The sequence below is a fragment of the Anolis carolinensis genome, chromosome 4 (assembly GCF_035594765.1).
Source record: "Anolis carolinensis isolate JA03-04 chromosome 4, rAnoCar3.1.pri, whole genome shotgun sequence".
Classification (NCBI taxonomy): Eukaryota; Metazoa; Chordata; class Lepidosauria; order Squamata; family Dactyloidae; genus Anolis; species Anolis carolinensis.
In genome coordinates, this window is record NC_085844.1 from 255,785,312 (window position 1) to 255,797,289 (window position 11,978).

General features: G+C 41.1%; 1 protein-coding gene across 2 annotated transcripts in view; it reads left to right on the plus strand.

The window, feature by feature from the left end:
• Positions 1 to 9,655, plus strand: part of tnnc2 (troponin C2, fast skeletal type) — a 16,085-nt gene extending 6,430 nt beyond the window's left edge. For both annotated transcript variants that reach the window (XM_062979273.1, XM_062979272.1), the window contains exons 3-6: positions 935 to 1,078; positions 1,176 to 1,290; positions 4,252 to 4,388; positions 9,433 to 9,655. In XM_062979273.1, coding sequence (XP_062835343.1) covers positions 935 to 1,078; positions 1,176 to 1,290; positions 4,252 to 4,388; positions 9,433 to 9,464 — 428 coding nt within the window. In that variant the 3' untranslated portion in view covers positions 9,465 to 9,655. The remainder of the gene's footprint in view (positions 1 to 934; positions 1,079 to 1,175; positions 1,291 to 4,251; positions 4,389 to 9,432) is intronic.
• Positions 9,656 to 11,978: the final 2,323 nt, after the last annotated feature.

An 11,978-nucleotide genomic window follows, 5' to 3' on the forward strand; every position in this document is an offset into this window, starting at 1 on the left:
CCCACTGTTAGCCCCAGCTTCTGCCAACCTAGCAGTTCAGAAACATGCAAGTGTGAGTAGATCAATGCGTACTGCAAGTAGCTGAACTTGCAGACTGGAAGGTCAGCAGTCCAAATCCGGGGAGCACGGTGAGCTCCCACTGTTAGTTCCAGCTTCTGCCAACCTAGCAGTTCAGAAACATGCAAGTGTGAGTAGATCAATGCGTACTGCAAGTAGCTGAACTTGCAGACTGGAAGGTCAGCAGTCCAAATCCGGGGAGCACGGTGAGCCCCCGCTGTTAGCTCCAGCTTCTGCCAACCTAGCAGTTCAGAAACATGCAAGTGTGAGTAGATCAATGCGTACTGCAAGTAGCTGAACTTGCAGACTGGAAGGTCAGCAGTCCAAATCCGGGGAGCACGGAGAGCTCCCACTGTTAGCCCCAGCTTCTGCCAACCTAGCAGTTCAGAAACATGCAAGTGTGAGTAGATCAATGCGTACTGCAAGTAGCTGAACTTGCAGACTGGAAGGTCAGCAGTCCAAATCCGGGGAGCACGGAGAGCTCCCACTGTTAGTTCCAGCTTCTGCCAACCTAGCAGTTCAGAAACATGCAAGTGTGAGTAGATCAATGCGTACTGCAAGTAGCTGAACTTGCAGACTGGAAGGTCAGCAGTCCAAATCCGGGGAGCACGGTGAGCTCCCACTGTTAGTTCCAGCTTCTGCCAACCTAGCAGTTCAGAAACATGCAAGTGTGAGTAGATCAATGCGTACTGCAAGTAGCTGAACTTGCAGACTGGAAGGTCAGCAGTCCAAATCCGGGGAGCACGGTGAGCCCCCGCTGTTAGCTCCAGCTTCTGCCAACCTAGCAGTTCAGAAACATGCAAATGTGAGTAGATGAATAGGTACTGCTCCAACCGGAAGGTGACGGCGCTCCATGCTCTCTCTCTCCCTCCGTCAGAGTTCAAGGCCGCCTTCGACATGTTTGACGCGGACGGCGGCGGGGACATCAGCACCAAGGAGCTGGGCACGGTCATGCGGATGCTGGGCCAGACGCCCACCAAGGAGGAGCTGGACGCCATCATCGAGGAGGTGGACGAGGACGGTGAGCCCGGGAGGCCGGCCTTTGGGTGTCTGGGAGGGAGGGCGAAACAGCAGGCTGACCGACTGACCGACCGGCCCCTGGGTGCCCTTGGTTGCAGGCAGCGGCACCATCGACTTTGAGGAGTTCTTGGTCATGATGGTGCGCCAGATGAAGGAGGACGCCAAAGGCAAGAGCGAGGAGGAGCTGGCCGAGTGCTTCCGCATTTTTGACAGGTGAGGACAGGTGAAGACAGGTGAGGACGTCCCACCCGCTAGGGAAGCTCACTGTGCCGGCCGGGTGTCCTCTTCCACCTCGGCTTTCCATCCCAAGAGACTTGCTGCACTCGTCTCGGCCAAGGCTTTGGGGTCCCCTGCATGTCTTGGCCAGGTCTCCATTCGGGGCCCCCCCATTGGCCCCTCTCCCCAAAGAAGGGCCCCTGCAAACCAAGGCAACTGTCTGCAGCAGAGTGCAGTTTCACCCCTTGGGTTAGAAAGCATCCAATGGAATCCATATTCAAGCAGATTATTGGAGAACACGGAAATGGTGGCCCACTCTCACAACCACCATGTCAGGAGACACAAGAAGCAGGTGGACAATTCCAACACAAAAGAGGAGAGCGTGAAAATCAACAAAATCTGGCTCTAGTATTTAAAAAAAAAATTAAAATCAGGACATTAAATAAAGAACAACACTCAGAAAATGGTAATTCCAGCCATGAAACAACCAGGGCCAGCTAACACCTCCCATGAAAGGATTCCCTCAGGCAGGAAGCAGCCAGGCTTTGAAGCTGCAAAGCCATTCAGTGCTAATCAAGCTGGGCAACGACAACCTCAAACAGACAAGGGTTTGTTGTTGTTTTTTTCTCCCACCCTGGACATCATTCCACAGGGATATAAATAAACCACACTTGCTTAATTTCCAACTGACTTCACAACCTCTGAGGGTGCTTGCCCTAGATGTGGGTGAAACGTCAGGAGAGCATGCTTCTGGAACATGGCCATACAGCCTAGAAAACTCACAATAGCCCAGATATTCTGATGAATTCCATCAATTCCATCAAGGGAGTTGCTGTCTTTGTCTACACTAGAACGAATGCAGCTCGACCCCCCCCCCCCCCCCGCTTTGGCTGCCCTGCCCCATGTGATAGGATGATGGGAGTTGGAGTTAGCCATGGTCTTGAGCCTTCTCTGCCCAAGGGGGCCTTTTCACATTACAGATCCCAGGATTCCTTAGCATCAGGCCCTGGTGGGTTAAGTAATTGGGCCAAGAGCACAATAGAATAGAATAGAATAGAATAGAATAGAATAGAATAGAATAGAATAGAATAGAATAGAATAGAGGCCTCCATCTGAGGCAGCATTTCTCAACCTGGGGGTCGGGACCCCTTGGGGATTGTGAGGGGTCACCAAACGCCACCAGAAAACACATATTTCTGATGGTCTTAGGAACCCATTTGGCAGATGGCGAATCCTTCCACCAAAAGCCTAATTTGCCCAATTCTATCATTGGTGGGGTTCAAGGGGCTCTTTGATTGTAGGTGAACTATAAATCCCAGCAACTACAACTCCCAAATGTCCAAATTAATTTCCCCCAAACTCCACCAGTGTCCGTATTTGGGCATATTGAGTATTTGTGCCAAGTTTGGTCCAGATCCATCATTGTCTTGAGTCCACAGAGGTGAACTACAACTCCCAAACCGAAGGTCAATGCCCACCAAACCCTTTCCAGTATTTCTTGTCGGTCATGGGACTTCTGTGCGCTAAGTTTGGTTCAATTCCATCATTGGTGGAGTCCAGAATGCTCTTTGATTGGAGGTGAACTATAAATCCCAAAAGACAAAATCAATCCCCCCAACTCATCCAGTATTCAAATTTGCGCATATGGGGTATTTGTGTCTAATGTGGTCCAGTGAATGAAAATACATAATAATAATAATAATAATAATAATAATAATAATAATAATAATAATAATAATTTTATTTTTATACCCCGCCCCATCTCCCCAAAGGGACTCGGGGCGGCTTACATGGGGCCAAGCCCAGTCCACAACCATAAAACAGAGCAATAAAACAGATCAAATAATAAAAATAATAATATAGGCCACCCTGCTGGGATCTGCGCGCATCATCCGAAAATACATCACACAGTCCTAGACACTTGGGAAGTGTTCGACTTGTGATTTTGTGATATGAAATCCAGCATATCTATCTTGTTTGCTGTGTCATAATAATAATAATAATAATAATAATAATAATAATAATAATAATAATACATCACACAGTCCTAGACACTTGGGAAGTGTTCGACCTGTGATTTTGTGATATGAAATCCAGCATATCTATCTTGTTTGCTGTGTCATAATAATAATAATAATAATAATAATAATAATAATAATAATAATAATAATACATCACACAGTCCTAGACACTTGGGAAGGGTTCGACTTGTGATTTTGTGATATGAAATCCAGCATGTCTATCTTGTTTGCTGTGTCATAATAATAATAATAATAATAATAATAATAATAATAATAATAATAATAATAATACATCACACATCATATCTTGTTTGCTGTGTCATAATGAAATATTAATAATAATAATAATAATAATAATAATAATAATAATAATAAATCACACAATCCTAGACACTTGGGAAGTGTTCGACCTGTTATTTTTGTGATATGAAATCCAGCATGTCTATCTTGTTTGCTGTGTCATAGTAAAATAATAATAATAATAATAATAATAATAATAATAATAATAATAATAATAATAATAATATATCGCCCTATCTCCCGGATGGGACTCAGGGTGGGACAATAAAAACAAGTCATAAAAATCACATTCAAGGACAAAGGATAAAATCTTGGATAAAATCTAGAAAAATCTGGGCTAAAGTGCTAGTTTGTCAAAATCATCAGGAAGGGGAGGATTATCCAAATTGTGATCGCCTTCAAGTTGCTGCATGTCAGATATTTACATGACAATTCATAGCAGTCGCAAAATTATAGGTATGAAGTAGCAACGAAAATAACGTGGTGGTCGGGGTCACCACAACATGAGGAACTGGATTAAGGGCAAAGATACGAGAAGAGGAGGGGGGAAAGCATGTCGTCCCCAAAAGCTGGGTCTAGGTGCAAGGGTCAGCCACCCCCCCCCATGACCTTTCCTTGACCGTCATCCCTTTCACAGGAACGCGGACGGCTACCTGGACGCAGAGGAGCTGGTGGAGATCTTCCGGGCCTCCGGGGAGTCCGTCACCGAGTCCGAGATCGAGGAGCTCATGAAGGACGGGGACAAAAACAACGACGGGCGGATTGACTTTGATGGTGAGCTGGCCTCGCACCCGTTTCTTTCTTTCTTTCTTTCCTTCCTTATTGATTGATTGATTGATTGACAGTATTTCTAGTCCACCCTTCCGACAAGGCAGGCAATAAGATAGAGGTATTATATATAGGCTTTCCCATCTTTCGGCGTCTTTGGAGGTTGTGCTCGGTTCCGGCCACCAGGGGGTGCTGTCGCTCCATCTTCCTCTTTTTTTGTTCGTAAACATCATTTTTTTTTTCTGGATTGTTTTATGTTTTCTGGGCTGTATGGCCATGTTCCAGAAGTACTCTCTCCTGACGTTTCGCCCACATCTATGGCAGGCATCCTCAGGCCCTTTCCTTTTCACCCCCAGCCGCTTAAGCGGCTGGGGGTGAAAAGGAAGGGGCCTGAGGATGCCTGCCATAGATGTGGGCGAAACGTCAGGAGAGAATGCTGCTTACAGAACATGGCCATACAACCCAAGAAACATAAAACAACCCTGTGATCCCGGCCATGAAGGCCTTCGACAACACATTTATTTATTTATTTATTTATTTATTTATTTATTTACTGCATTTATATACCGCTTTTCTCAACATAATAATGGCAAAATTCAATGCCAACCATACCTGTGAAAACATAACAAACAGATCAAATCATAAACAATAAAATGAACAACATCAGGTGTACTTATCGAACAACGCAAAAAATGACAAAAATAGAAATTAAATATGCAAATCAAACATTTAGGACATGTTTACTAATAGATCTAATATTGGTAAACAGTATTATCTATTAATAAACATGTCCTAAATGTTGGATTTGCATATTTAATTTCTATTTTTGTCATTTTTTGCGTTGTTCGATAAGTACACCTGATGTTGTTCATTTTATTGTTTATGATTTGATCTGTTTGTTATGTTTTCACAGGTATGGTTGGCATTGAATTTTGCCATTATTATGTTGAGAAAAGCGGTATATAAATGCAGTAAATAAATAAATAAATAAATAAATAAATAAATAAATGTGTTGTCGAAGGCCTTCATGGCCGGGATCACAGGGTTGTTTTATGTTTCTTGGGTTGTATGGCCATGTTCTGTAAGCAGCATTCTCTCCTGACGTTTCGCCCACATCTATGGCAGGCATCCTCAGGCCCCTTCCTTTTAACATTACACGTAAAAAGAGAGTTGAGACATGTGTCTTCAGTTCTTCACCTGGCTTAGTGATTCTTCCATTTTAATACAGTAGAGTCTCACTTATCCAACATAAACGGGCCGGCAGAATGTTGGATAAGCGAATATGTTGGATAATAAGGAGGCATTAAGGAAAAGCCTATTAAACATCAAATTAGGTTATGATTTTACAAATGAAGCACCAAAACATCATGTTAGACAACAAATTTGGCAGAAAAAGTAGTTCAATACGCAGTAATGTTATGTAGTAATTACTGTATTTATGAATTTAGCACCAAAATATCACGATATATTGAAAACATTGACTCCAAAAATGCGTTGGATAATCCAGAACGTTGGATAAGTGAGACTCTACTGTAGTTAGAATAATTCTAGGAGAGGGGGGAGTAAGGCTTCATCTCCAATATGTGTGCATATGTCTAAAATGTAAATCTAGTAGTAGGAAGATATATTAAAGTGGGGAGATCTGATCAGCTTCAGAGCCTGAACATCCTTTTTTCTGATCAAAACGCCAAGCCCAAATAAATACCGCTTCAATGCGGTTCCTATTTATCTACCCTCATTGGTTTTCAAACTGCTAGGTAGGCACAAGCTGGGCTAAAGGGTCAGGAGCTCACCCCGACCCGGGCTTCGAACTCTCAACCTTCCGGTTGGACAGATTTATTGCAGCTTAGGGATCAACCTGCGGTGCTTCTCTCAGCCTCCGCTTCTCCGGGAAAAACATCCTCAGAGTTTCCAGATCTCTGTCCGTTTTGGGGGGCCTTTCTCTCAACCCCCCAAACGGTCCCAAGTAGGGCCGGCTTGTGCGTCTCCTCCTCGAATTGTTTTGCCCAGAACAGCAGGACACAGAGTTGTGGTTATTCCTGGTGAAAATATTCATTTATTTGTTTACATCACTTTTACCCTGCCTTTCTCCCCAAGGGGACTCAAAGCGGCTTACAATAAATAGGCAAAAATTCAATGCCTAAAAACAAGGGCCGGGCTGTGGCGCAGCTGGCTAGTAACCAGCTGCAATAAATCACTACTGACCGAGAGGTCATGAGTTCGAAGCCCGGGTCGGGTTAAGCCCCCGACCATTAAATAGCCCGGCTTACTGTTGACCTATGCAGCCCCGAAAGACAGTTGCATCTGTCAAGTAGGGAAATTTAGGTACGCTTTATGCGGGGAGGATAATTTAACTATTTTACAACATCATAAAACTGCCAGCAAAACACGAGGAAAGGAATGAGGAAGTACAGCCACTAGTGGACGGTGAAGCGGCTGGGGGTGAAAAGGAAGGGGCCTGAGCATGCCTGCCATAGATGTGGGCGAAACGGCAGGAGAGAATACTTCTGGAACATGGCCATACAGCCCAGAAAACATACAACAACCCTGCGATTCCAGCTATAAAAGCCTTTGACAACACATCTTTTTTTCTGATCAAAACGTCAAGACAGTTGCATCTGTCAATTAGGGAAATTTAGGGACGCTTTATGCGGGAGGCTAATTGACAACACCATAAAACTGCCAGCAAAACACGAGGAAAGGAATGAGGAAGTACAGCCACTAGTGGACGGTGAACCAACAGCTCCCCCTGTGGCCGGAATGATGAAGCTGGAAAAAAAATGTTAAATGCCTCTGTGTCTGTCTTTATATGTTGTTTGTCTGTTGGCATTGAATATTGCCATACATATGTTCATTGTAAGTCCCCTTCGGGGTGAGAAGGGCGGAATATAAATACTGCAAATAAGTAAATACAGTAGAGTCTCACTTATCCAACACTCGCTTATCCAACGTTCTGGATTATCCAATGCATTTTTGTAGTCAATATTTTGAATACATTGTGATATTTTGGTGCTAAATTCGTAAATACAGTAATTGCTACATAGTATTTCTGCGTATTGAACTACTTTTTCTGTCAAATTTGTTGTATAACATGATGTTTTGGTGCTTAATTTGTAAAATCTTAAACTAATTTGATGTTTAATAAGCTTTTCCTTAATCCCTCCTTATTATCCAATATATTCGCTTATCCAACATTCTGCCGGCCCGTTTATGTTGGATAAGTGAGACTCTACTGTAAATAAAAACAACAATTCATATAAAACAATCTACAAAACAACAATTCATATAAAACAGGTACCATTGCAAAATAAAATCACATTATATAAAATTTTAAGCATGTCCAAGATTAAAATCCATTCATCCAGAATCCTCAATAATTCTTCGGGGGGGGGGGGGGGACCGAACAAATTCCTATGCACACTACACATATCTTATTTGTAGTGCAAAACAACAATAACAATGAAAAACAATACAATATTTAAAAATGAAAATAATTTTAACCAACATAAACCTAATCAGGATGTCAATAGGAAGTGTGGGCCTGCTTCTGGCCAATGAGATAGTCAGGTTAATTAGGGTTGTTGTTGTTGTTGTTGTTGTTGTTGTTGTTGTTGTGTGTCCAAGTCATTTCAGACTTTGGGCGAGCCTAAGTCCAAAATTATTTATTTATTCATTTACTACATTTATTTACTACATTTATATCCTGCCCTTCTCACCCCGAAGGGAACTCAGAGCAGCTGTATGTACATACAATATATTATATTATTAGCATAGCCCAATATTAGCATTATACTATATTGAACTATACCACTATACTGTAATATTGTATGTAATATATAACATATAATTAATATTATTATATGGTATTATTGTTAGTATTATATTGTATAAAATGATAATATTCTTATCAATATTATATGTATATACAATATATTATATTATTAGCATAGCCCAATATTAGCATTATACTATATTGAACTATACCACTATACTGTAATATTGTATGTAATATATAACATATAATTAATATTATTATATGGTATTATTGTTAGTATTTTATTGTATAAAATGATAATATTCTTATCAATATTATATGTATATACAATATATTATATTATTAGCATAGCCCAATATTAGCATTATACTATATTGAACTATACCACTATACTGTAATATTGTATGTAATATATAACATATAATTAATATTATTATATGGTATTATTGTTAGTATTTTATTGTATAAAATGATAATATTCTTATCAATATTATATGTATATACAATATATTATATTATTAGCATAGCCCAATATTAGCATTATACTATATTGAACTATACCACTATACTGTAATATTGTATGTAATATATAACATATAATTAATATTATTATATGGTATTATTGTTAGTATTTTATTGTATAAAATGATAATATTCTTATCAATATTATATGTATATACAATATATTATATTATTAGCATAGCCCAATATTAGCATTATACTATATTGAACTATACCACTATACTGTAATATTGTATGTAATATATAACATATAATTAATATTATTATATGGTATTATTGTTAGTATTTTATTGTATAAAATGATAATATTCTTATCAATATTATATGTATATACAATATATTATATTATTAGCATAGCCCAATATTAGCATTATACTATATTGAACTATACCACTATACTGTAATATTGTATGTAATATATAACATATAATTAATATTATTATATGGTATTATTGTTAGTATTTTATTGTATAAAATGATAATATTCTTATCAATATTATATGTATATACAATATATTATATTATTAAAACTGATATAAAAATATTATTTTATAAATGAGGGTGGGGGCCAGGTAAATTACCTTGGAGGGACGCATCCGGCCCCCGGGCCTTAGTTTGGGGACCCCTGCTCTTATGGATGCAGCCTAGGATTGCATTGGTCTTTTCAAATGCCGCATCACACTCCTGGCTCATCCTCAGTGTGTGGCCCACTGCTGATGCCTCTCCTTCTCCTTCTTCTTCTCCTCCCCGCAGAGTTCCTGAAGATGATGGAGGGTGTCCAGTAAAGCCCTTCGGAGAAGACATTCCTGCCATGGGGGCCGCCCCCTGCCCCGACCCCCGCCGGCCCCCCAGCAACAAGGAGAGCCCTCCTTTTCGGCCCGGCGCTCGGGAGTTTGCCCCGGACACCCCTTCCTTCTTCCCTCCCTTCTGTTTCTAAGTTTGGCATCTCAATAAAGAGCAAAGGACTGGAAAATAATGATTTGCAGATGGAAAAAGGGGAGTCCGCTGGGTGTTGGGGGGGGGGGGTGGGCTGAACTGGAATGGCTGGAGGGAAATGTGCGACCCTGTGGATTTCATAGAATCACAGAATCCTGGAGTTGGAAGGCCGCCCCCCCCCCCAGGCCATCCAATCTAGCCCCGGTTTTGCAAAAAAGGCACAATCAAAGCCCCCCCGACAGATGGCCATCCAGCCTCTGCTTAAAGGCCTCCAAAGAAGGGGCCTCTTCCAGACTCCAAGGAGACTGAGGATTTCACTACTCAACAACTCTTTCATTGTTTTCCTAGTCAAGGGCTCCTCAGAGGTGGTTTGGATTTTCTGTGAGTTTAGGGAACACTTCCCAAAAACACCAGATCACCCCAAAAAATACAAAAACAGGATACTTATAATTGAGCATTCAGCTCACAGCAAGCAGAGCGTGAAGTGCCATGTGGCTGTAAAGAATTCAGAGCTTGAGAAGCAAACATGCACATTGTGAGGATACTGGGCCCATAACCCTCTTTGTTAGGATTTTCTGGGTGTTAGGAGAACTACCCAAAACAGCAGAGCATCCAAAATATGGAAAAAACAGGATACTTATAGTTGAGCAGCTCACAGCAAGCAGAGCGTGAAGTGCCATGTGGCTGTAAAGAATTCAGAGCTTAAGAAGCAAACATACACATTGTGAGGATACTGGGCCCATAACCCTTTTTGTTAGGATTTTCTGGGTGTTAGGAGAACTACCCAAAACAGCAGAGCATCCAAAATATGGAAAAAACAGGATACTTATAGTTGAGCAGCTCACAGCAAGCAGAGCGTGAAGTGCCATGTGGCTGTAAAGAATTCAGAGCTTAAGAAGCAAACATACACATTGTGAGGATACTGGGCCCATAACCCTTTTTGTTAGGATTTTCTGGGTGTTAGGAGAACTACCCAAAACAGCAGAGCATCCAAAATATGGAAAAAACAGGATACTTATAGTTGAGCAGCTCACAGCAAGCAGAGCGTGAAGTGCCATGTGGCTGTAAAGAATTCAGAGCTTAAGAAGCAAACATGCACATTGTGAGGATACTGGGCCCATAACCCTTTTTGTTAGGATTTTCTGGGTGTTAGGAGAACTACCCAAAACAGAAGAGCATCCAAAATATGGAAAAAATAGGATACTTATAGGTGAGCAGCTCACAGCAAGCAGAGCGTGAAGTGCCATGTTGCTTTAAAGAATTCAGAGCTTAAGAAGCAAACATGCACATTGTTAGGATACTGGGCCCATAACCCTTTTTGTTAGGATTTTCTAGGTGTTAGGAGAACTACCCAAAATAGCAGAGCATCCAAAATATGGAAAAAACAGGATACTTAAGAGTTGAGCATTCAGCTCACAGCAAGCAGAGCGTGAAGTGCCATGTGGCAGTAAAGAATTTAGAGCTTCGGAGGCAAAGGTGCAGAGTTCAGCCTTGAAAATCACAAAAGGTTTATTTACCTCAAAAAGAATAACTACAGGGTTGTTGTGTGATTTTCGAGCTGTGTGGCCATGTTTCAGAAGTATTTTCTCCTGAAAGGTTTATATATCTGTGGAAAGTCCAGGGTGAGAGAAGAACTCTTGTCAGTTGGAGGCCAGTGTGAATGTTGTAATTAATCACCTAATTAGCATGAATAGACACATTCCACTTGTCATTCAGGAGTTGGGGGGGGGGGAGGGATTTCCCTCAGCCTATTCTAAATTAACTAACTACTCCTCGTTGAGGACTGCAGGCTTGGGCAGTGTGGGGTTGAATTCCAAGTTTTCTCAGTTTCTTCCTCTGAAATATTTACCGTTTTCCCGAAAATAAGACAGTGTCTTATATTAATTTTTGCTCCCAATTATGTGCTAGGTCTTATTTTCAGGGGATGTCTTATTTTTCCATGAAGAATTCACATTTTTGGTTGAACAAAAAAATGAACACTTAGTATATATTGTACAGTAGTTGTCATCACAAACCAGCATAACCAGACAAACTGTAAATCCTAACAAGAATTTCTTGTTACTACCATTATTTCCATGTGCAACAATCTATGGTACGTACATTTACCGATCCCGCATGCTCTGGTGTTCTGTTCGGCGGGCATGCTTCCAAACAAAAACTTTGCTACGTCTTACTTTCAGGGGAGGTCTTGTATTTAGCAATTCAACAAAACCTCTACTAGGTCTTATTTTCCGGGGATGTCTTATTTTAGGGGGAAAGGGTATTATTTATTAATTCACATCATTTCTATCCCGCCTTTCTCACCTGATAATGAAATGGCAGACAAAGGTTTGAGGCAATGAGACAAAGAGAGTTCCTGGAGG